General features: G+C 41.7%; 1 protein-coding gene across 4 annotated transcripts in view; it reads right to left on the reverse strand.

Annotated features, from left to right (window-relative positions):
* Positions 1-26,699, reverse strand: part of CASR (calcium sensing receptor) — an 85,150-nt gene that overhangs the window by 22,718 nt on the left and 35,733 nt on the right. For 3 of the 4 annotated variants that reach the window (XM_005654038.3, XM_021068447.1, XM_021068446.1), the window contains exons 2-3: positions 5,955-6,367; positions 3,099-3,405 (exon numbers count right to left, since the gene is read on the reverse strand). In XM_005654038.3, coding sequence (XP_005654095.1) covers positions 3,099-3,405; positions 5,955-6,139 — 492 coding nt within the window. In that variant the 5' untranslated portion in view covers positions 6,140-6,367. Of the gene's footprint in view, positions 1-3,098; positions 3,406-5,954; positions 6,368-26,699 lie in introns of those variants that run through there. The other variant, NM_001278748.1, reaches the window with a different exon arrangement.

Below are 26,699 nucleotides of genomic sequence, written 5' to 3' on the forward strand. Positions count from 1 at the left end.
TTGCAATCATTTCTAAGAACTGCTTGTCATTTAGGCTCAATTAGCCATTTAGGTTCATTAGGCTCAATTCCCCTTCACCACAATAACAATGATGTACATCATTAAATATGGTCAGAAAAACATCCTTTCCTCTCCTGGCTTCTCAGTGACTTCGACCACCACTAAGAGAGCCCTTTCCTCTGTGCAACTTCAGGTGGTGACTGACAGGCTTTTGATGTGGGTCTCTCAAACCTGGAGGGGCTGAAAAGGAACCCTGGGGAAGCTGCCTTGGTGTGTTTCCACTTCCTAGGACATAGCCAGTTCTATATTTGGGCATGAGTATGGGCCAAGGGGAGAAAGCCTTACCTTTGGTGGTAAAAGATCCTTGCCTGAAGAACTATCCAAATATCGTGGAAAGCATTTGTTAGGGCAGAGCTTCCCAATTTCTTTTCACATTGTAGCAAACATAGAAGATGAAGTGAATGGAGGAGGCTGACCAGCTCTGGTGGGTGTGCTCTGACCACTCTAGACCCCAACTGACACCCCAAACCGGGAGAGGATCAGTATCTTAGCCCATGTGCAGCGCTCCTGTATGTTCTGGCTCACAACTTAGGAAGTACAGAGTTATTGGACCATTTCTTCTGAAGGACAAAGCATTTTTACACTGAATGGGATTTCTTCTTGGTAATGAAGGAAAGTATACTACCTCTCGTCCTCCAATATTCTAGAGAGATTTAAAATTTAAAAAACTTACGTTGAAATTTAGGAAAATGCCTCTTTAATATTTTTCATTGCTTGAAACAATTAGATTTCAGTGTTTTAAAATGAATTTTTCTACATATTTCTTCTTATCCATAAATACTTTCTACATCAAAAACATAAAAGGCATTGGTATATGAAAGACCTGGGCCAACTCTGTTAAACAAAGAGCAGGCATAATTTTTCTGACAAGAGATTTTGATTTAGGGGGGTTATAATATGAAAGTGATTTTTTTTCTTTTTATTGAAATAAGCTCCTTCTTGCTCTACTATGAGAGTTCATGAGGCAGGTAGTTAGGTTAAGTAATTGTTGAGATGTTATTGTTTTTAGAGAGCTCAATTTGCAGACCCAGACAACAGGCTTCTTAATTGGGTTTCTGCAAACGAAAAATCTCCTCAGGCCTTTGGTAAATTCTTTCATTATTGCTTACTTGATCTTCTTTTGAAAAATGGGCCAAAAAGGGTTTTAAAAATATAAAACTTGCAAATAAATCTATCCCCCATGGATATGTTTCTCTTAAAGAATGCATTTATAATATTTGTCTACTTTTTAAAAACCAAACTAGAAAAGCAGGAATAAATATCACTTAATTAACCTCTCCCCCCTAAAAAAAAAAAAAAGCCCCTTAAAAACACAAAACTTTTTTATTTTAAGAGGGGAGAGTTTCATGAATGATTTAAAAACTTGTAACCACAACTTGCTCTAGCTGGTCTGGCTTGTTCCTCCACTTGGTGGCGTGAGTGGCACAAGAAATACAACTGGGGCCTCTGCTGCCACCCTGCAGGGGAGCGATTCCCAATTCTGCTTCTCATAGGAATCAGCTCAGGAACTTTCAGGACTCCTGACGCATATCAATTCAACCAGAATTTCTAGGGGGTAAGACCCAGGCATTAGTATTTTTAAAGCTCCCCATGTGATTCCAACATGCGGCTATGACAGAGACCCACTGCTATTGTTGATACATGAACACTGGTTTGACTGAAAATCATTATAGTCCTCTCAGCACTTGTTATAATTCAAGTTCAATGTAACATAATCTTTCATCCAAGTCACAACGAATTAAACTCTCCCTTTCGTGTTCTCTCTTTACTTGATGGCAATCACATCTTATGTCCATTGGCCATGACAACTTACTTTGTGTATTTAAAATAATACTGTGCCATATGCCAAATTTAAAAGATGCATATTTGCATCTTGCCCAACACATTTGCTGTTGTGGGCTTTGTCAGATCACTTTGGCACAAAGATTACAGAGCCAGGGCTTCCCCATGGGAAATACCTTTCATTCCCTGAAGTAAGGATTTGGGAAATGATGACAAGACTTTCTCAGTCGCCACGTGTATAAAAAGGAATAATGGCTAACACCAAGAAATAGAGACCTCCCGACATAGCAATGTGAATTTATCAAAGGTACTCTCACAAATTTTAAATACTAGATGTTGAAAAAAATAATTTAAAGCATGATTTATAATTTAAAAATCAACACAAGAGATGCAACACAGCTGAGCTGATTCTCCCTTTCATGGACATTTAGGTTGTTTCCAATTTTTCACTATTATAAAATGATGTCATATATCTATAAATATTAACATGAAAAAAGGTTTGCTCTGTAGTGTTAATGGGGAAAAAAATCAGGTTATAAAATAGCATTTAGAGTTTGCGGTCTTTTTTTTTTGGTGAAAAAATATGCAAATTTTATCAAATGTTTATTAAAGCACTTCTTTCAGTGAATTGTTAGTATCTGAAAATGCAGACATCTATCTCCCTGCCCAGGCTGAGTTCTTGAAGAATGGAAACTGCTTAGTCACATACATTCTGCAAGTATGTGTTGAATGAAACTGAGTATTTTCAATTTCTAGACTGTGCAAGATAATGATTAAGTTCCAGTTTTGTGAGAAAATATGCTCTGCTTTCCTCTGAGCTAAACTTTCAACCAGAGTGGAGAGAGGCAAAGACTTTTAAGAGAATAGAATTAGGGGCAGATATTTTGGGTTCAAAGGGTGAGATTTACATCATTTGGTATCCTTCCTTTCAGTAAGGGCAGAAGGATAGCCATTTATTGAAGGAATGGAGTGGAAAATAACTGAACTCTTTGGGGAAAAAAGGACAAAGTTTTATGCAAGGTTGTGTTTAAAAGAATTTTGGGAGAATGGTGAAGGACTAGTTGACGTTGTTGCCTCTGGGATCTCAGAACTCCCAGATGGTCATAATACAGACAATTAAAAGAGCTTTTGTGCCAAAGTAAAGCCAGAGAAGAGAAAGTAGCAAAGTCCACTGTATGGACACTGGGTGTGGCGGTTCTCTGTGTCTGCCTCTCCTGACCCCTGCCCTGGGACCCCACCTAAGCCGGCTCGGGTACCTGGGGGATGTAGAAGAGCCCCAGCAGGTTTGCCACTGCCGTGGAGATGCCTGAGCCAGTTGCTCCCACCACGGCGATGGTAGAGGGGATGTGCTCTGAGCAGTTGCAGAACTCATCAAGGTTCAAAGAATCAATTTTGTTCTGGGCCACAAAACTTAGGGTGGCCTCCAAGGCTTTAGAAACGGTGTTGCAAGTGTCGAATATCCTGTATCCCAGCGTCATGTTGGGAAGAAGGGCTGGGCTGCTGTTTATTTCCTCTATGGCAAATATCATAGCTTGTAACCAGCGAAATCCACGGAAATTATACCTGGAAGAGAGAAGAAATGGGAGAAAGCAAGAGGCTTTCTGGTCAACTGCTTTAGAGTACAGACTGGGCAGAGCTGGGTTTGTACGTGGCTCTGTTACTCTGGTTTCATGACATTGTTTTTTTGAGACTTCAAGTCCTCTGTGTGAAATGGGGATAATGCTTACCTCAGGGGGTGGGCGAGAACATGAGATCATTATGCAGAAGTCTCAGTATGGTGCCTGACACACAGTCAGGGATCAATAATAACGAGGATTGTGGTTAGTAATAGAATGAGTAATTTGTATCTGCCTCGTCTAGCAAAGAATTTGAAGTAGCTGATATGAGGTACTTTAATAATAAAGTAATAGAGTTTTAAAAAGCAAAAAGGACTAGGGAAAATATAAATGGACTAGGATTTTACTATGTAGGAACCTAAGAATAACTTGAGATTTGCAGTCACCAATTTAAACCATGACATTCCTGGAGTTCGAAGGGGAAAGGGAAACAAACAAGCAAACAAACAAACATTCACGAAGGCTGTTCACACGCAGTCGTTACTCCTGGGTGGTAGGATGATGAGTTTTTAGACTGTGTGTTTCGATCTTGTTTATACTTTAAAAAAAAGAGCATGCACTGCTTTTCAAAGAACACAATTTTAAATAAAAATCAAGCTGATTAACAAAGAGAAATAGGGTCAGTGACATAGTTTTTACTCTTCCAGGACATAACATGTAGTGAGAGTTTGATTAATGTTCTGAATCAGTGTATCAGCGCCCAGAGAAGATACCTAACCACTCTGCAAATTCTCTCTTTGCATCCTGGGTTTCAGGACTTTCACTCAATGACAGGAGGAGAGAAATACAAGCTGTTATACTTCACTGTATCAGTTAGGTTCCTAAAGGCGCCATTTTCTCTTTGTCATTTTCTTCATGTTTCCTTTATTTATTTATTTGTTTTAAACCCGCAAAGTGGAGTTCCCACTGTGGCACAGCGGAAACGAATCCAACTAGGAACCATGAGGTTGCGTGTTCCATCCCTGGTCTCGCTCAGTGGGTTAAGGATCCGGCGTTGCTCTGAGCTGTGGTGTAGGTCACAGATGCAGCTTGGATCTGGCCTGCCTCTGGCATAGGCCCGGCCTCTACAGCTCTGATTAGACCCCTAGCCTGGGAACTTCCATATGCTGTAGATGCGGCCCTAAAAAATAGACAAAAATAAAAATAAAAATAATCCCACAAAGTCTTGAAGACAAATGACAGAATTTTTCGTTACATAAAACATCTATAAAGCTAAACTGATTTCCCTATCTTTCTTTAACATTACCAAGATAAATATATTATTTCACAGCAAGGCCTTGCTTGATCTCCAGGTATGTACGTGGCACTTGCACAACTCTGTGCAGCAGGGTATCACAAAGAGGGTATATGTCCACCTTGGTTATGTGGAGGCTATACACAGCATCAATGAAATTCTACCCTTAGCTTTTGTACATTCATAAAAAAAATGTGAAAATGTTATCTGATTTGTGAGCCCTCGTTAGAACCTGAGCAGAAATCTAGTTTTGTTGGAATGATCCTACTTTTCGTTTTCTTTTTCTAGCTATCAGGAGAAGTACTGGCTCCCTTCTGGAAGTTGCAAATCTCAAGAGAAAGTGCTCTTTTCGCTCAGAAAATGGGTCAGGACTTGGGGTGCAGTATTGGTCTCTGATGTTGAGATTGAGGGAGGCGATATATAGCCCCCTGTATTCTATGGAAGTCAGCTACTATTTGAAAGAATCGTGCCTAGTTTTAGATGCCACATTCTAAAAGAGTTGTAATAAATTGGGGAACATCGGATTGAGGGCAACCAGAATGGTGAGGCTCTGGAAATCATGTCATGAAATCATTTTTCAGAAAACAGACTATTTGGCCTGGAAAAGTAATAATTCGAGGGGACATGTTAGTTGTTTTCAAATGGCTGAAGAGAGTCCGGTGAGAGAGTTGGCTGGACTCTGTGTTTCTCCATCTCTGTTAGATGGATTCTGTGTTCGCAAGGGGATTTCTGCCTTCTATGAGATTTTCTAATGGGAGTGGTTCCAAAATGTCATGGGCTGTGTTTTGAAGATGCCCGGGTCATGCCAACCACTGAGGTTTCTTTCAACTTTAAAATCCTTAAAAAAAAAAAAAAAAAAAAAAGTGAGGCAGCCAGCACTCAGGTATTAATGACTGTTGGAGCACTTAAGGTCAATAGGAAATTTTATTACTCAGGTTTATAAAACCCACAACAAATATCCTTCTAGGTACTTAGTCTTCCATTAAGCAACACTGCCTCCCAGTGAACAATGATGACTCAGTTACCAAGGGACCGAGCAATAGACTACAGATTTTTCTACTCAGTGTCTTTGATGTTTTGGTTTTGGAAAAGTTTCTTTTAGAAAATTGAGGGGGAGAGGAAAAATAAGCTTCAGCAGGATTACCAATCAGCATTTTTTGAACAGAGAGAATGAGTTTTGCAAAAATTATTTGGGGTTTGGTACAGCTTTTCTCCAACCACCTAGAAGAGAAGAGAGTCTCTGCGGTGGTTCCTGCCCTTACCTGATACATTCCACAGACTCCGGCCTTGACTCTAGGTTCTGATCTTTGGCTGCTACTCCAAAATGAATAGGAAAGAGTCCCCCGAGGATAATGTCCCCTTTCTTCTGGGCTCGCTGGTCGGGCCCATATGCAGACGTACACCAAGTCAAAGCCAAGAGGATCCAACAGCAGCTGGAAAATGCCATAGTTCTGCTTTCCCTCCAGGGGGAGGACCAAGAGTGCAGGTGGTCTGGGGGCCCTGAGAACTTCCCCCGTTGCTGTGGCTCACTCCCTGTGGTGGGGGCACATGTCTGCAGAGCAATTAATAGCAGGACGGAACCGTGGTGTGTGAATTTCTATTTCTGCCTTCTTCATTGCAGGCTAGTAAGGTAGGTCGTTCTTGAGTCTTCAGAAGCCACATCATGTAGAGATTTCTTTAAAAAAAAAGACGAAAATGAATTCAACTAAGCCTGAATCCAATGTCTTTACGATGACTGCTACAGAAGTGGCTCAGAATTTCTAATTAGAGAGGCTAAGGGGTAGCAGGTGGGGAGGGCATCGCTTAGAGTCTCATTTTTTTTTTTTTTGCTTTTTAGGGCTGCACCTGTGGCATATGAAGATTTCCAGGCTAGGGGTTGAATCAGAGCTACAGCCGCCAGCCTACGCCACAGCCACAGAAACTTGGGATCCGAGCTGCGTCTGCAAACTACCCCACAGCTCACGGCAACGCCGGATCCTTAACCCACTGAGTGAGGCCAGGGATCAAACCTGAGTCTTTTTGGATGCTAGTCAGGTTCGGTAACCACTGGGCCACAATGGGAACTCCTCAGAAAACTTCTTAGTGGAACACCAGCTGAAGGAAGAACCCAAAGTCCTCATGGATCCTAGCGAGGTTCATTAACCACTGAGCAGCCACCATGAAGGGAATTCTTGAGTCTCATTTTCATAGTATAAGGCATAGAACTGGCTTAGTGGTAGCAGTTCCTTGTGTTATAATACTATTAATGCTATTTTATTTAGTGCATATATTTTTATGGAAAGTAGAAAATCAGTCACATTTAAATTTAAATTCTGACTTCAAACAAAAAATGTCAGAAAAGCTACTTATCCACTTACTTTTATTTATTATTGCAGTCCCCCCTTTTGGGGGCCTCCTCATTTCCAGATCTCTGGTTCCAGTTTGTAAAGGATACTCCATAAACCTCTGAGGAAGAGTTCTTATAAAGAATGCAGATGAGTTCCCGTCGTGGCTCAGTGGTTAATGAATCCGACTAGGAACCATGAGGTTGCGGGTTCGATCCCTGGCCTTGCTCAGTGGGTTAAGGATCCACCATTGCCCTGAGCTGTGGTGTAGGTCGCAGACACGGCTTGGATCCCGCGTTGCTATGGCTGTGGTGTAGGCCGGTGGCTACAGCTCCGATTCGACCCCTAGCCTGGGAACCTCCATATACCTCGGGAGCGGCCCAAGAAGTGGCAAAAAGACAAAGAATGCAGATAAATCAAGTGTCAGCTTATGTTCTCCCAGGCTCTCCAGCTGGATCTAGGGAATAGTCCTTCTCCTTTAGCAAGCTTATCCTACTAGGAACTCTCTGCTCTTCTCCCTTGATACTCTCTCACCCGCTCAGTGGGTCGATTGCCAATTACATGTCAATGAAGGCTAACTGTACAGCCTTTCTGGAGGTTCGGGCCCAAGCATTCAACTGTCAACTGGACATCTCCACCTGGATGCCCCATGGTGCTTCCAACTTGACAGACTCTAAACTCACCTTCCTCCCAAACTTGTTCCTCCTTTGCTATTTTCTGTCTCAGTAAATGACATGCCATTGCCAAAGACACAACATGAGGACTCATCCTTGCCTCTTCCCTCTTCTCATCACTGCCATTCAGATTCAAACAACCACCAAGTCATATAGACTTTACTTCCTAAATCTCTTTGGAATCCATCCACTCCCTCTTAAGTCCACCAGCATTTCTTATCTGGATTTATGCAACTATCTCCTTTTCTTTTTTTGCTTTTTAGGGCTGCCCCAGTGGCATATGGAGGTTCCCAGGCTAGGGGTCAAATCAAAGCTACAGCTGCTGGCCTACACCACAGCCACAATAACGTGGGAGCCGAGCTGCGTCCGCGACCTACACCACAGCTCACGGCATTGCCAGATCCTTAACCCACTGAGTGGGGCCAGGGATTGAACCTGCAACCTCACAGTTCCTAGTCAGATTCGTTTCCACTGTGCCATGACAGGAACTCCACTTTGCAACTATTTCTTAACTGGCTTCCCTGCTCCTAGTTTTGTCCCTTTGCAATCCATCTTTGTGAATCTTTGGATGCCTTGGAACAAGTGCTTTGGAGCATAGCCTCTGGAGTTAAACCTGGCTTTGAATCACAGTTCCACTATTTCCTAACATATGACTTTGAGAAAGTCACTTAACCTTTGATCTCAATAAAATAACGCATGGAGAGCCATTAGCACAATCTAACTAGTAAAGTCACAGAAAATGCCAGCTGTGATGAGTGCCTTTCCAGGTTCACTCTTGCTAGTCTTCCCTCTGAACTCCACACTCCAGCCATAGTGAACTTATTTTAGATCTTCAAGTACAGGTCTTTTAAAAAACGCCATTGCCCCCTCTGTGGTCCCTCTGGCCTAAACCTTGCCTGGAAAACATCTACTTGTCTTTTAGCTTTCCCATGTTTTTAACTGTGGAGACATGTCTTGGTGAACTGTGGGGTCATTGTGTGCATGGGGAAAAGAATTCCTGTGGGCCAGACACAACCCTATAGTAAGGTGTCCAGCTTGGAGAGTGGAGCACAGGTTGGCTTTCTACCCACATTAACTCCTCAGTTGTGCAGTGAGCCACTTAGTGGACTCTATAAGGAGGCCTTCTCTGGACTCTCAATTTAAGTAGGCCTACCTGTTATAGTCTTACATCTTGGATCTTGGAATTCCTCTCGTGGAAGATTGATCACACTTTATTATAATTGGATGCATAATTGTTTGATTGCAGATCCCAAGCTCTTAACTATCGTCATATGCTGCCCCTGCCCCTCAGGAACCCATATCCTTCTCCAACAGCTATATCAGCAGATGGTGATGGGCTCCAAGTGGAAGGAGCACCCCAGAAGCTGCAGAATTGTATCTAATAATATCTGACCATCCATGACCATCCTAGTTATCTCACTCCAGTCCTGCTCTTAATTTTTTTTTTTTCCTGGCTTCACCAAGACAAGGAAACAACCTAAATGTCCATCTACAGATAAATGGATTAAGAAGATGTGGTACTATACAGAATGGAATACCACTCATCCACAAAAAAAGAACAAAATAATGCCATTTGTAGCAACATGGATGGAACTAGACACTCTCATACTGAGTGGAGTAAGTCAGAAAGAGAATGACAAATACCATGATATCGCTTATCATATCTGGAATCTAATATATGGCACAAATGAACCTATTTACAGAGATGAAACAAACTCATGGACATGGAGAACAGACTTGTGGTTTCCAAGGGGGAGGGAGAGGGAGTGGGATGGACTGGGAGTTTGGGGTTAGTAGATGCAAACTACTGCATTTGGAGCGGATAAGCCATGATATTCTGCTGTATAGCACAGGGAACTATATCTAACCACTTGTGATGGAACATGATGGAGGGTAATGTGAGAAAAAGTATTATATATATATATATATGACTTGGTTACTTTGCTGTACAGCAGAAACTGACAGAACATTGTAAATAAACTATAGAGAAAAAATAAGTCTTAAAAATTTGTCGTCATTTGTTGATCTTGGTCATGTATTCATTCATACATTTAATAAGTACATATGCTAAGAGTTGGAAATATAAAGGTGCTGCATATGTGCCTATTCCCAGACCTCAGGAGCTCCCAGTGGGCAGCATTTACCCCAACATTTTTTTTTTTTTTTGGCATTTCTTGGGCCACTCCCGTGGCATATGGAGGTTCCCAGGCTAGGGGTCGAATCGGAGCTGTAGCTGCCAGCCTACGCCAGGGCCACAGCAACAAGGGATCCGAGCTGTGTCTGCAGCCTACACCACAGCTCACGGCAATGCCGGATCCTTAACCCACTGAGCACTGGGGTGGACGGGAACTCCACCCCAACATTTAAAAGTGAAAAAATATATAGTAACTTTGTTTCCAATGACTAAATTCAACTTTGCTCCCCAGCACATAGCACAATGTCTGCAATAGTAACTTCTAAGTGAATGTTTGTTGAATGAATGCATAAAAAAGAAAGTATTTTGGAAGGAGACTGAAATTGGCATTTACTGAACCAAGCATCATGTCAAGTCCTTTAAGCATCCAAAGTATTTTAAAATTCACAATGGTAAAGAGGACAATACCAACTCCACTTTCTAGATGGGGGAAAGGATTACTCAAGTGAGAAATCCTGGCACTTTATTTAAGAATGCCTCGAGAACTCAGAATGTTAAGGAGTCCCATGCAGTGTACTGCATTAGGAGAGGGGACATTATAACTGGTTAGGGGAAGTCACTAAGACCGGTTAAACTTTTCCTGTGAAAAATTAACTACTTGGAGAAATTGATTAACATCATTAGTCCATTCAACAGAAAATTCATGGCAAGAAGTAACAGATGAAGGAGAGATTTCGGGTCCATTTGCAGCGGTTAACTCTATGAGTCTCCAAATCACCCTTTTAAGTCCAATTACCAGGATCTAATTTGCTTTCAAAGCTGAGAATCATTCTAGATCCACCTTCCCCCTTTCCTCTCATATCCAATCACGCTATTCCATTGATTCTACCATCTCTCTCACCACTGCCTTCCCCTTTCCACTCTGGGTGCCAGTGCCTTAGCCAGACTCCCATCACCGCCCCCCCCCCACCGCCCCCCGCTTCCCTGTTGCAAAAGCTTTCTTTTCTTTTTACCTCACTCCTCCTACCCCATAGATATGGACAGTTACAGAAGTACCAAGCATGATCATAGCACAGTGGATTAATGATTGGATTCATCATTATGACTTTAGCTTACAATAACCAGAGTGCAAAAGTTCTTGAATAATCACTAACATTATGGTTTTAGGGCCTGTAGTGGACACTTCTAATGGTAGCCCTTATACCGTACTCCTTTTATGCCACAGTAAAATAGTTTTTAGCTGGACAAGTGGTTTTCCAAAATAAAGCCTACCTTCTCCAACGTCTTTTGTAACTATGTGTGGCCATATGACTATATTTTGGCCAATGGGATGTTGGCTGAAGTGCCCTGTGGAAGCTTCTAGGAAACTGTAAGAGAAAGTTGGTGTTTTTCCTTTGTCTTTTCATTTCTTCTTCCTCTACTCTGCTGCATCAAGGTGGATGTAACAGCTTGAGCCCATCTTGAGCCATGAGCCATGAACCATGTGCATCATCCCAGGGGATTATGGTACCATGAGCTGAGGGTTTTATGGAGCAGAACCTCAATATCAGACTGTTCCTGGACTTTTACAAGACAGAGAAAAAAAGCTTCTAGCTTGTTTAAGAAACTGTTGTTTTTTCTTTCTTACTGCAGCTATATCAACAGTATCTATCTAAGAACAACAAATAAACTCATTTGTTCTCCTTACTATAAGTTCATTTTAATCATAAGCAATCATGTTTGCCCTCCTGCAAAAAAGTTTCACAAACACAAGCTGAATCTAGTATTTGTTTTTTATCTGAAGTGTAGATATGCTTGGAAGAAGAAATGACCCATGAACCAGCTGGTTTTATATTTAGAAGGTCCTTGAAATTGAGAAGAGTGTTTCAGAACTGACAGGTGATTGATTTCTGAGTTCCTCATCATCCAAGAGAGGTGAGATGGGAGGTCAGGAAAGGCTGGTCTATGGTTCCAGAGGTTTATGAACTTATAAATTCATGCAATTATTTATTCATTCAAAAAGATCCACATTGATTGAGCTCCTTTACTAGACACTAGGGAGTAAAAGGTACTCTGGAAAGGAAGTGGAGACTGTTGTATTCAAGGTGCTCATGGTTTAAAAGGAAACAGAGGAGTTCCCGTCATGGCACAGTGGTTAACGAATCCGACTAGGAACCATGAAGTTGCGGGTTCGATCCCTGGCCTCGCTCAGTGGGTTAAGGATTCGGCGTTGCCATGAGCTGTGGTGTAGGCTGGCGGATACAGCTCCGATTTGACCCCTAGCCTGGGAACCTCCATATGCCGTGGGAGCAGCCCTAGAAAAGACAAAAATAAAAAAAAAAAAACCAAAAAGGATAAAAAAAATAAAAGGAGACAGGGAGATGCACTATAATTACAGTGAGGCAAATGCTAGGAAGAAGCATGAACTGTGTATTGAGAAAGTACAAAGAGAGGAGTGACATTTTTTCTGGTGTCTGCCAGGAGAGAGAATTAGTTTGAGGTGGGGCCTGGAAGCTTCATGAGGGTAGAACCTTTCTTTTTCTCATGGTAGCCTGGCTCCAAGCATAATGTCTGGTACTTAGCAGAGGCTCCACCTATATTTGCTGATTTAATCAATGAATAAATGAATGAAGCATAACCAGTAAAAACTGGGGGCTGGTTGGGCAATTCTAGGACAGAACAGGGAAGGCCTCACCCACAAGACTGAAGGCTCCCAAGGGCAGGAGCTTCATTGTGATCAGTTGTGTCCCCAACATGGAACCTGGTGCTGAATGAATGATCAAAAAATATCTTGCATTTGAACTTGCATTTGTCCAAAAAATTGGATGGCTTCATCCAAGTTCAAAGGTCATGGACAAATTAACACAGAAAGGCAAGGCTAACTTACAGCATCACTTCATTTTCATCAAGGTAAAAACCCTGGCTCTTGACTCTTGGCCTTAACATTTCTGGAAACTGTGTAACTAGACTGTAATGATTTTGTCTACATTTCAACTAGAGAAAATAGACCTTCTGAATATAAAACCACTTAGTAAATTAGAAGAACAGGATGCTCAGAAGTTACAATTTCTTAATTCCTAGGCTGAGGAAATAAAAATTCTAGGTTGCCTAGAAAAACGGTGGTTATGAAACCAAAATTGATTTGCAGTAGAGATTAGTTATCATTTATCTTCCTAGGGTGAGCACACTTATTTGTCTCCGGTTTATTGTACTGTAATCTCTGCCCTCTTTCATCACTGTGATCATAAAGAATACTAACAGTAAGGTGTGAAGCCACCACTGCAGAGAGGTGAAACATGTACCTTTTAATGAAGGTGAACAGAGAAAAACCTGTGAAAGTCAACCAATAATTGCAAAACCCCGTGTACCCGGCTCTGGTTACAGCTTTCTTTACCTCTTGCTGAGGACACATCCACATCCACGATGTGGATTTTTTTTTTTAGGGCTGCTCCTGCCACATACAGAGATTCCCAGGCTAGGGGTCTAATCAAAGCTACAGTTGCTGTCCTATGCCGCAGCCACAGAAACATGGGATCCCAGCCGCGTCTGTGACCTACACCACAGCTCACAGCCACACCGGATCCTTAACTCACTGAGTGAGGCCAGGGATTGAACCCACAACCTCATGCTTTCGAGCCGGATTCATTTCTGCTGTGCCATGATGGGAACTCACACAATGTGGATTTTTATATGCACCGGGTACACATTTGCCAAAGATTTAGGGACATCTTATCTGTCAGCACCAATGTGACCATCCTCAGTTCTGTATCAGATCAGACATAGTTCCTTCTATATTAAAGCAAGGGACATCTTGTTTTACAATGAGGGCCCTTTTTCAGCACCAGGAGAGGACAAACTGCTGGGTCATGGGTCACACTCGGCTGCCTCTCTCAAACCCTGTTTGCTGCCTGCCCGCCAGCTGCACAGGGTCTCACCCGCCATCTCCCTGACAACAGGTGTGACTTTTGGAGAGTCCATGCCTCATTTAGCTCTGGTAATGGCTTAATTGAGTCGGAAAAATGCAAGGACAGGAGCGTGATAAAAACCAGCTGAGCTGGGTTCCTGTTAGTCATTGGAAAAAGCTATCAGGGAAGGGAGGAGAAAGGATGAATAAGGGTGGGGAGGACCAGCATGGGCGCTGAGCAAAGTCAGGGGAAAGAGCTGAGACAAAGCAAATAAAGAAGATAAATTGGAGAGGAAACGAACATCCATTAATTTTGTACTGTGAGCTCCTTGACACGGGACCTGGTCTGTCCTTTTCATGGCTTGGGACATGGAGGGGCTAACTCTGTAAATGACTGAATGACTACCTGTGTGGAGTGCCCATGGCACGAAAATTGTCTTAGACATTTATGAAGCTATTGCAAGAAGAAAGGACAGAAAAAGAAAGAAGGAAATAGGAGTTGAGGGGGGTGAAAATTCAAGTTTAGAAAAATAACAAGAAATGCTCATTTCTCCAATCCAGAATCTTGAAACTTGAAAGTAGATGCTGGCTTTGGGCTCTGACTGAGTTCCTGGGGACATGGGCCATGGGCGACGAAATTCCTTGTTCTGAAACATTTCCCTTAAGTAAGCTCTGCTGATGGATGTGTGGACAGCCACAGACTTAATGAAACGGTTCAGGTGAAAATTAAAGACATGCAAGTCATGTTCTTATAAAGAAAAATGCCAGAGTTTCAAGTTCGACATGAACTATTTCTGTGGAATAACATCTCAGCATTACCTTTCAAAATTGCAGGGAACCCTGACTATCCAGGGTGGCATTTTTTTCCAACCTGGTGCCAGCACAAAGAGTCCTGCAGTAAAAACAAGTTTGGAAATTGATGTGTACTCTGTGCCACAAGGGCACACTCACTTCCCAAAGGCTCTGATAAGTCCTGCAGTAAAGAAAATGGCTCAACTTTAACCCATTCATTTTCAAATTCATTTTGGCCTGGAACACTTTTCCCCCCTGTAGGACACTTGTTACAATGCTATGAAATACAGGCTTGGGAAGAGCTGACCTAGTGAAAAGCATAAAACCCCTCACCTGAGCCTCTCCCAGTCTCTCTGGATGCATTTTTTTTTTTTTTGGTCTTTTTGCCTTTTCTAGGGCCACTCCCAAGGCATATGGAGGTTCCCAGGCTAGGAGTCTAATTGGAGCTGTAGCCGCTGGCCTACACCACAGCCACAGCACATCCAAGCCGCGTCTGTGACCTACACCACAGCTCATGGCAACGCCAGATCTTTAACCCGTTTGAGAGAGGCCAGGGATTGAACCTGCAACCTTATGGTTCCCAGTCAGATTCATTAACCACTGAGACACGATGGGAACTCCTGGATGAATTTTTTGAATGGTGAGATGTCTGCGTCTCATTGGACCTAGCATTTTTTGTACCTCTAGCTGTGAAATTCCAAAAGATAGAACTGGAAAGCAGGAAGGACTGGGTCAGGGGGAAGGGGATGGTGAGTGCTGATGCAGACTGCACTCGTGCTCTGGTCCTAAACATATATGCTTTCCCTTTTCCAGAGGGAGTTTCTGCTGTACTAAACAAGCCTGAACACCAAGCCTTCTCTCTCCTACTTGCTCCTCTAGCGTGTACCCCTACAAGGACCACCAAAACATGCAGTGGTGTGTTGAGAAGCCGGGTCTCCAAAGGCAAAAAGAAAAAACCAACCAACAAACAAAAACAAACCTGATTTGTAGTGTTTGCTAAATATTCCCACCTTGGCTGATTTCGAGCTACCAATGATTTAACAACCAACTTGCAAAAATCCTTAATATTTAACCATCAGCTCTTGTGAACTGGTAAAATCTACTGCAGACTACCCTTGGGACACATCTCTGAGCAAATGAAATCACTGGTCTTTCGGAAATTGCCCAAATTACTTTATAGGCATTATGAATCTTTTATCTCCACCTGTTTCCCTCTGTGCTCCAACTGTTAGGAAGCTGTAAGCCAAATTTGTGGCCCAGCTCTAGCTAAGATAGACACCAAAGCATGCATTTTTGTGTTCTAATGTTAATTATGATATTCCTTTTTTCTTCCTGCTCTTATTTCACCCCAATTTCCTCACCATACTAAATCTTTCATTTTTATAACAATGATAGGGATATAAACACACAACCAAATGCATAAATCTGGAGTTTTGCTTCAGGCACTAACTGTCCCACGTGAAATTCTCTGTGTAATCAGAAGGAAGGGGCCTGGGAAATTTTTAATTTTTGCCTCATTAACTGAGTGGGTAGATTCAGGCAGATTGTTTGGGACACCAGGTCATTGGTCTAAAATACAGAATTCTACAAGCAGAGGAGACCTGGGAGGTGTATCCAGTTCACACTGGAACTTCTAACACATCGATGGTGGTGGCCATTTTTACCATGTGCAGAAGTTGGAATTCAGAACTTACTGAAAAAATCTGCAGTTTAGTGATGAAAAGGAAGGGAAGCCATTTTTTTTCTTTTTTTTTTCTGACTTAGTACATTGTAGCATGTCTTATAATTATTTCAGCTCTTTGGGAAACTAAACTTACTTTTAACTGTAGCCTAAAATCTATTATGGGAATTATCATAGTTTTAAGTGGACCTCAGGTGCACAAAATTGGATTAATCATAATCCTTAGTTGGTGACAATTCCTAATCCTTGATCCATGCCTGATCTCCTTTTATTATTTTATCATTATTTTTGCTGTTCATATATTTTTCCAATTTTTTTTTTCATCAGAGTTTTGGTCCTTTTCCCCTCAAATTTTAAGAGTTCTTTGGATATAATGGATTAGCTCTTTATCTGTGATATATGCTGCAAATAGCTTCTTCCAATTTGGTAGCTCTTCTTTGACTTTACCATGCAATTTTAAAAAACACTTTTATATAGTCAAATTTATGAATTACTTCTTTTACTGCCATTGGATTTTGAGTAAGTGTTAGAAAGCTTTTCCTTATACTGAGTTTATAGAGGAATTCACCATGTTTTTTCTAGTTTACTGAATTATTTTCTGTCTAATTTTTTTTACACTGAATTTCCTGATCAGAGTGGAGTTTATTTTTGTGTACAGTGTGAGATCTAATTTTATCTTTTTTTTTTCCAAGTGGCTGCCTCTTTGTGCCAGTGACCTTTATTAAAAAGCCCACCTTTGATTTCATGACTTAAGATGCCATATTTATTATTTCCATATTTACTCAGATCTAGTTCAGGACTTTCTATTCTGTCCTACTGGTCTACTCATCTATGCTTGTGGCAGTCACGCCCTGTCATCTTTGTGGAAATTTATAGTTTGGTTTAATACCTGGTACGACTAGGAACATTTGTAGCTTTTATTTCTTAGTGTGTTCCCCACTATTCCTGCATGCTTGTTTTTCCTTATGAACTTTAGCATCAACTTGTCTAGCTCCATTAAAAAAAAAAAAAGCTTGTAGCTATTTTTGCTGGGGTTGTGTTACATCTTTACGATGATGAAATATCCTAGGAACAGAAATGCCTTTCCTTTTGTTCAAGTTTAATGTTGTGTCTTTCAAGAGTGTTTCATCTTTTAGGTTTTGCACATTTTTGTCAAGTTTATTCCTAAGTATTTAATCACCTTTGCTATTAGTAAATGGGACTTTCTTTACTATTATATCCTCTAGATGGTTACTGTTTGTATCTATGAAAGCTATTTGATTTTCATGTTAATTATATATCCTGATATCTTCCTGAGTTCTTCTATTATATAAGTTAGCATTATTGTTCATTGATTCTCTAGTATTTTCTAGAAATATTTTTTTTATTGAGATATAATTGATATATAACATTATATTAGTTTCAGGTGCAGCATAATGATTTGACATTTGTATACATTGCAAGATGATGACCGCAATAAGTTTAGATAACATTCACCACCATACCTAGTCAAGTTTTTTTTCCTGTGATGAAAATTTTTAAGGTTTACTTTCTTAGCAAGTTTCAAATCTACAATATAGTATCACTAACTATAGTCACCATGCTGTACATTACATCCCCATGACTTATTTAGTTTCTAACTGGAAGATTGTACATTTTGACCAACTTTACCCACCTTTATTTATTTCTAAATTTTAATAATGAATAAGCACCTGTGAATCTACCATCCAAAACAAAGAACATCAGCAGTATCTTATGTTCCTCTCTCGCATCCTATTGTCCTGCCTCTCTCCCACCAAAGAAACCATCATCCTAAACCACATGTCCATCATTTCCTTGCTTTCTTCCTCACCCTCCAGAACACCTGCATTAAATCAATTTTTCTCTCTTTTTTATTATTTATTTTCCCAATATATTATTTTTTCCCCTACTGTACAGCACAGTGACCCAGTTACACATACATGTATACGTTCTTTTTTTTCTCACATTATCATGATAAAGTGAGAAAACAATTTTTTTGTCTTTTTAGGGCTGAACCAGCAGGGAGGTTCCCAGGCTAGGTGTCGGGGAATCAGAGCTGTTGCCGCCGGCCTACGCCACAGCCACACTGGATCCAAGCCGAGACTTCGACCTACACCATAGCTCACAGCAACGCTGGATCCCTGACCCACTGAGCAAGGCCAGGGATCAAACCTGCATCCTTATGGATACTAGTCAGATTCATTTCCGCTGAGCCACAATGGGAACTCCACTTAAAACAATTTTACATCGTAGTAAAGGGAGGAGGATACAAAACAAAATGTTAAAAGAGTGACTGGATCTCAGTGATGGGATTATGTATTTCTTCCTTGTTTTGGGAAAAAAAAAGTATTACTTTTTGAATCCAATAAGTTATTATAAAATGTTATTTAAGAGGATGACAATATAAATAGATATAAACACTAAATAAGAAGGAAAAACACTGCAAAGAGGTTTTACTAAAATTTTACTGTCTAGTCACACTGAATATACTTTGAAATATGTTTTAAAAATATGTTTATGGATACTTCTTACTTCTTCATATTCTCCATCCTTTTTTTTTCTTATTTTCACCTAACTTCTTTTCTCTCTCTTCTCCCTCTCTATTTATTTATTTATTTATTTATTATTTTCTTTTTAGGGCTCTACCTGCAGCATACGGGGGTTCCCAGGTTAGGGGTTGAATCGGAGCTGCAGTGGATGGGCTAAACCACAGCTACAGCCACAGACAGCCACGTCTGATCTGAGCCTCATCTGCTACCTGCACCACAGCTCATGGCAACGCTGCATCCTTAACCCACTGACTGGGGCCAGGGATCAAACCCATATCCTCATGGATACCAGTTGGGGTCATTACTGCTGAGCCACAATGTGAACTCTTCTCACTCTCTTAAAATAAACTTTTACTTAATAAAACATCAGACATGTGCAAAAATCATAAGAGAATTTTCTTTCTTTCTTTCTTTCTTTTTTTGTCTTTTTTGCCTTTTCTATGGCCGCTCCCAAGGCATACGGAGATTCCCAGGCTAGGGGTCTAATCAGAGCTGTAGTCGCTGGCCTATACCACAGCCGCAGCAGTGTGGAATCCAAGCTGCATCTGCAGCCTACACCAGAGCTTATCACAATGCCAGATCCTTAATCCACTGAGCGAGGCCAGGGATCGAACCCTCAACCTCATGGTTCCCAGTCAGATTCATTAACCACTGAGCCACGATGGGAACTCCGAGAATTTTCATAAAGTAATAACATCCATGCAAGCAGCACCCGGATCAAACAAAGAACCAGAAACCCTAAGGCCCCAGTCATGACTTTTCCCAGTCACCACTCTTGACCCAAGGTAATCAACAGCCTAACCTCTACCATTACAAATCAGTTGTCCACATTTTTGAACTTTGCATAAATGGAATTATGTAATATACACTCTTTTGTCTGCCTTCTTTTGTCCAACATGATGTGCAAGATTCATCTATATAGTTGTATGTCACCACAGTATGTTTTTTCTCACTGTTACACAGTATTTTTATATATCACACATTATTCATTTACCCATTAATACATAATTTGAGGTTTTAATGAATAGTGCTTCTACAAACATTCTTGATCATGTCTTTTGGTGAAAAACCTACATGTCTGTTGAGTGCATGTCTAGAAATAGAACTACCGTGTCATAGTTTGTGTACGTGTAGCTCCAGTAGATACTACCAAAAAGTTTTTCAAATGGTTGTAATCAATTTATCTTCCCATAAGCATTATATAAGAATTTCCATTGATCCATACTCTCATCTACCCATGGTACTGTCAGTCTTTTTTTTTTTTTTTGTCTTTTCACCACCCATGGCATATGGAAGTTCCCAAGTTAGGGGTCAAATTGAAGCTATAGCTGCTGGCCTAGGCCACAGCTACAGCAATGCCAGATCAAGCCACGTCTGTGACCTACATCACAGCTCACAGCCAAGCTGGATCCTTAACCCACTGAGGGAGGCCAGGGATTGAACCCACACATGGATCCTAGTTGGGATTGTTACTGCTGAGCCATGAGAACTGCTGTCAGTCTTTTATATTGTAGTTATCTCTTGCTTTCCTTGTATGTGGTTATATCTACTTGTATTCCTAGAAAGTATTTTTTTATGTTGTCTTAATCTTTATAAAAGTATATCATACTGCATATAATTTTCAGAGACTTACTTTTATCACTTAATATTATAAGAGTCACCTATGTTATTGTTTTACTGTAGTTCATCATTTTGAATGCTGTATAATAGTCCACTGTATGAATAGATCACATTTATTCAGGTACCTTCCCACTGATGGGCATTTGGACTGTTTCAATAACATGACAATTTTTTTCCTTCGAGTTTTCTCCAGGACTGCAGAAATCATGCAAGAGCTCTATGAAATTTTAAAGGCACTTAAAATGGTTAACTGGAGTTCCTGTTGTGGCTCAGTGGTTAGAGAACCTGACTGGCATTCATGAGGACTCAGGTTTGATCCCTGCCTCCGCCAGTGGGTTAAGGATCCGGTGTTGCCATGAGCTGTGGTGTAGGTCGAAGACACGGCTCAGATCCTGTGTTGCTGTGGCTGTGGCTCAGGCTGGCAGCTGAAGCTTCCATTTGTGAGAACCTCCATATGCCGCTGGTGTGGCCCTAAAAAGACAAAAGACAATCAATCAGTCAATCAATCAATCAATGGATAACTGTTACTAGTTTCTTGCAAATCTGCAAGGCCAAAATGACATAACCCCAAGGTTTTTTCATCCTGTTGTAAAGAAGATATTTTTCCTCAAAGTTAACTAAAATCACACATATTTTTAAAAGTAGGGCCACTTCCTCTTGCTTACTTTACTACTAAAATGAAAGACCAGAGGCAGAAAACTCTCACCCATTTAAGGGTAGAAGATAATGGCCTTCATTTTTTTTTTTTTTTCCATGCCTAACAACTGAAATTTCTTTCAAATCTTTCTGGTTGGGGCTATTTCATATTTTCTAGAAATATACACTAATATTCCATGGACATTTTCTAACTCCTTTACATCATTTTTTAGAGTATGCTAACAAAAATTGGTACCATGCTTGAGACTGACCTGAGGTTGGTAGGCATTGTGTCCCAGCCCTTCCATGACAGATCTCAGGATGCATTTGTTGCCTTTTTGTCCATAACACCATAATTTGGCTGATTCACATCCACATTCTGGCCATCGAGGTCCTCCTCATTTTTCTAATATACATTTGCTTGAGCAGTCCTATCTGAATTTACATTGGTATTTTTTAAAATCCCCAAATACATCACATTGCGATTGTCCGAGCTGAATTTTACTTCATATGAAGAATTACAGCCCCCTGTTAAATTCATTTTGGATTTTGTACCCATTTTTGCAGAACTGTATATCCCTGTCAGGAAATGTCAATAAATCTTTATGGATTTATTAACTGCCCTCTCCAACTTTGCACAGGAGAATCATAAAGCATCATTTAAAAAATAAATCCTGGAACATGCCACCTTCCATTGCCCCTGTGAGAAGACTCTCCATTGCTAATGACATCTGCAGTGATCTGGAGGAAGCCTGTCTCAAAGTTATTTTCCAAATAAATCACATGTAAGTTTCTATAAGCCTGCCTTTGAAGCTGGATTATCCAATATACCCTCACACATGGTAGAAACCCATTCAATTGATTTGCTATAATGCAGCACCCCTCAGGCAGAACTGTGACTATAGAAAGAGCCTTGTATCTGTCAGGCTGGTTGCAAGACAAGTGAGGTTGCTGGACCAGCAGCAGTAGCATCACCTGGGAACTTGTTAGAAATGCAAGTCCTTGGTCCCACCCCAACCTACTGAAGTAGAAATTCTGGGGGTGGGATCTAAGCAACCTGTTTCTTTTTTAACAAGCCCCCTGGGTGAATCTAACATACACTCAAGTTTGAGAACCACTGTATCAGTTCACCTTAGTAGTCTGTTCCTGACCCTGAAATCTGTTTCCTAAGAATGGTTTTCAAAATGAACTGTTTTTCCCCAACACTATAACTCCCCCACCCCCAGCATAAGCTACCAAAACAAATATGCACAGGAATACAAGTTTCCTGTTAATGTCACAGTTCATTCTTCAGTTTCTCTGAAATCTTTCTCATGCAATATTGCTAACATTTTATGACACTAGTATTCCAGGAAACACAGTTGAGAAGTCATTGCTCTATAGGTGACTTTCTGAATCTATAATCAGTATGATGGTATGGGAACTAGAGAAAATGGCCATTTACCGTAGAACAGTGACTTCTTGCCTTTTCTCCCAGCCAAATGGAGGGGATTTACCTACCTAGTTACCTTGTCCTCTACCTTTCCTTGGCGGAATCTTGGGAGATTTTCTTTTCAACCTAAATCTTTCATTATTAACCATTTTCAAACTTGCAAAATTTGAGGTACATATTCCTCACAACCAGTGCATCAGACCCAGAAGCCTGGGGAAGTCCAGCACCCTGTCTACAAGGGGCCATCAGAAGTCACCTTTATAAATGCCCTCTGTCCAAGACCACTAGTCTCTTCTACTGCCTCTGAGACTCCTTCCAGGAACTCAGAAAGGCCTCTTCCTAGGAACTGAAATAGTCTGGACATTCTGCAATCCCTGGCCATCCACTGCCTTCTCCTTTCTTCTCTGCCTGCCCCTGAGCAGTGAGGGGCTCCTGAAGAGATGGGCAGGGCAAGCAGCAGCCCCAAGAGGCCTTACAAAGAGCTCTCCCCATTTCAGTTCCCCATTTCCTTTTTTGAAATCAAATCCTATTCTCTTATTTTTGCTTTTTTTCTCTCTTCTCTTTTTTTTCCTTTGCCTTCTGGAAGTTTCCAAACTTAAAAAAAAAACCAAAAAAAAAAACCAACTCTTCTTCCTATCTTTGTGATGAAAAACAAAGCTCTTTTAAAAGTTATGGGAAAGAGTACTCCTACTTTTTTTTTTTTTTTTTTAAGCTGTTCCCATGTGTTGATTACATTTGACCAGGGGTCAGTAAACCACAGTCTGTGGGCCGAATCTAGCCCACCTGTTTTTGTAGATAATGTTTGACTGAAGCACAAACATGCCTGTTCAGTTGCATACTATCAATGGTTGCTTTTGGCCTAAAGGGCGGATCTGAAGAGTGATGACAGAGACTGGTTGGCCCCAAAGCCTAAAATGTTTACTATTTGATCCTTTACAGAGAAAGTTTGTATTGAGCCCTGTATTAAACGGAACACAGAGAAAACTTTACTTTTGCCATGACTGTACACTGACAGCTTGGGAAACCGTTACTTGCCTGGTGCAAGCAGTGGTTTCGGCAAGGAGAAGGAGCTGCCTCCACTAGCTTTCTCAGAGGTATGAGTCCAATGATCTGCTTGGAAGCCAGAGAAACAAGTCACTTCTGCCCCCTGGTTGCCATCTGACTCAGAAGGTATTAGGGGTGGTGATTGTTTACCATGTGGTCACACGAACAGAAGAGAGTGGGCTGTGTAGTGGGACTCTCCCCGACCCTGACCCAGTGAAAATACTTTAGCTAAGGGTGGGAAGTCCAAGCTGAGAAGCTGAATCACCACCAGCCGCATTTTCTGCCCCCTTTAATACTGCCAGATGAGTCAGTTCTCTGGGAGCGAGTTACCTTCCTGTGAAGATGACTTTAAGGGAGGGTATGATTGGTGTCGTTGGGTTGGGAAACAGAACTATCACTACCTGGCAAGTAGCCTGGGCATGATCTGGGTGGGGTGTAGGCCCAAAGAGAGGGAGCCCAGGGCTTCAAGTGAAGGAAGAAATGTTCACTCTGGAAATAGTCTTAATCCTGCTCCTTCACCATTGGATGGGAGAAAATTCCCTTGAGAAGTTGTCCTCCTGCAAGTCCCTTCCTCATTCTCTTCTCCTTGACTTCAAGGCTCCACTCCCTAATGCCTTGAGGCCCAGAGCTGGGAGCCTGGTGAGATAAGAGAATGTCAGAAGTGGAAGAGGCTGATGTAATGCCCTTCAGTCAAAGACCACCAGACCCGGCTGGAACTAGGGTGAGGAAGGAGAGGCAGTGAAGATGCAAAATGTCAGAGACACTGTTTGCTAGGGTGGCTCCAGTCCCTACTCCCTGTGGTTGGACACGGTGGGTCTGTTACTCACTGCAGAACAGTAGGCTGTTAGAAAGGACTTATGGGGTTGGGACTTGTGACGATTCTGGGGAGTGTTTAAGGAAGCAGAGCTTTGCATGCCCTCAGGAAGCAGGGCTCACTCTACGTTTGGTATCTTAGTAAATCTTGTCAAGAAGGAAGGAAGAGTTCCCATCGTGGCTCAGTGGTTAACAATCTGGCTAGGAACCATGAGCTTGCGGGTTTGATTCCTGGCCTTGCTGTGAGCTGTGGTGTAGGTTGCAGATGCGGCTGGGATCCCGCATTGCTGTGGCTGTGGTGTAGGCCGGTGGCTACAGCTCCAATTAGACCCCATCCTGGGAACCTCCATATGCCATGGGAGTGGCCCTAGAAAAGACAAAAAAAAAAAAAGAAGGAAGGAAGACTAGAGTGAGGCTAATTCTGTAACTGGTAAAGAAGCAGCATTATCTGAGCGAGGACAGGGGGATGTTTGGTCATTTTTGAGGTTTGGACAATGTTAATTTTTTTATTTCTCCATGTTTGAATGTGATTGTGGAGTGGCCTTACTTTTGTCTTTATCCTCACAGTCACAGAGTGGCTGTGTTTGATGGTGATGTTCTATGAAATTGCTTATGTTCCTAGGAGCACACTAGGGCCTTGCTCATACTACCACCCAGCTCCCTGCTACCAGGGTCCATTTTTCTCTTTTTCACTGACCACTGTTTTTTCCAAAGCCACAAATCACAGGCTGGTTGAATCAGAGAGGACTTTTGAATTCACCCAGTTCACAGTTCCCATGTTTAAATCCAGGAAATGAAAGGTCAGAGATGTTATCTGCTTTGCCAATGTCACACAGCCAGTTAGTGTCACAACTGGCACTGGGACCCATGTTTTTTTTGTTTTTTGTTTTGACTCTGGAAGCCCCGCATACACTGGCCATATCTCCTTTTTCATCAGCCTCATCCAGAGGTGTAAGGAGTCTACACTGCTTTCCCTCTTTCCATGTTCCTGTCTGCCCATCCTTCCAGTTCCTCCAAGGGGCCAGGGTCTTTACTGTCTTAGCCCCTTCCCACAAGCTGTTTCCTATGCTTGGAGTGCTCTCCTACCCTTGTGATCTGCACCTCTTGCTTAATCCATTCCTCCTCACCATTAGGGATTGGCTCAAACACCACTTTTCAAGCAGGCCCCTCCTAACTCCACAGGCCTCACTCCCCTGCACCCTGAGCACTTTTCCAGCACGTCACTACCAGAGCCCCCTCTGAGTCTTCATGCATCAGGGTTCTGTCTAGTTCGCTGCCGTATGCTCAGGACACAGCAGATGCTCACTAATGAATGGATGCATTACCCCAAGCCTCTGGAGGCTCTACCACTAGAATCCATTTTATAGTACAGTGAAAAGAAAAAAAAAAAAAGAGTCTGAACTCTTCCCTTGGGGCCTGTATATAAATGTAGAGTATGGCTGCAAGTAAAGAATACAACAGGCTAAAGTAAAAATGCTGAGGCACTGCAAGGAGGTGGAGGATGAATTTGATGATCCCATTCCAATGTCGTCTTTCCTGAGATCGCTATCTGACATGCGGGTGTGATTGAAAGGCCAGTGTGCAGCCAGGAGCCCTTCACATTCCTGAACCAGAGAAAGGTTCTGGAGTTTGAAGCTGCTATTGTGTCATTACCTAATGTTACAAGAGAGCCTTGGCATGCAAAAGGCTACAAAGCTGAGATAGTCCAGAGAATTCTGATACAAATATATGATTTGGGGGAAGAGGCAGAGAGGGTGGGTGGATCTAGCTGAGATTCAGCTGATGAAAAACAATGACTGCTCTTCTCAGAAAAATGCACATCTGTACATAATTCTATCTGTCTCAGGGGTTTCATGAACCTGAAAAACAAGGGGGGTGATGTGCCCACAGAGGCAGAACCAGAATGGAGGCCAAGTTTCCTCATTCCTCATGCAGCATCCTTTCCCTTGCTCCAAAATGCTTATTCCATCACGAGAGGCAACAACCTTTGAAGGCACTGGCTCTGGATGAACTCAGTGTTCAAATCTCTGCTTTGACCACTAACAGCTGATGAGTTGGGGCAAGTTGTTTAATCCCGTGACTTTGTTTCTTCATATGTATAACAATACAGGAATACAGTAGCAGGATTGCTATAATGATTATAGTAAAAAAATATAAATATATACTCCTGAGTTCTTGGCACAGAGCCTAGCACACAGTAAATGCTCAAGAAACCTTGGTTCTTAGTATCATGAGGATAGTGATTCCCCGCCCTCAACTTGAACAGAACTGTCAATCTGCCATCTCCCTCTGGTCCTAGAAAACACCTGGTTTAGTTCACCTGCAGCATGGCTACCTTCAAACAGCAAGTGTATGATGATGAGACAGTACTGCTTGAGAAAGCCAGGCAAGCCACCCAATAGCTAGATTAGAGAAATGGAACCTT

The sequence above is a fragment of the Sus scrofa genome, chromosome 13, assembly GCF_000003025.6.
Source record: "Sus scrofa isolate TJ Tabasco breed Duroc chromosome 13, Sscrofa11.1, whole genome shotgun sequence".
Lineage (NCBI taxonomy): Eukaryota > Metazoa > Chordata > Mammalia > Artiodactyla > Suidae > Sus > Sus scrofa.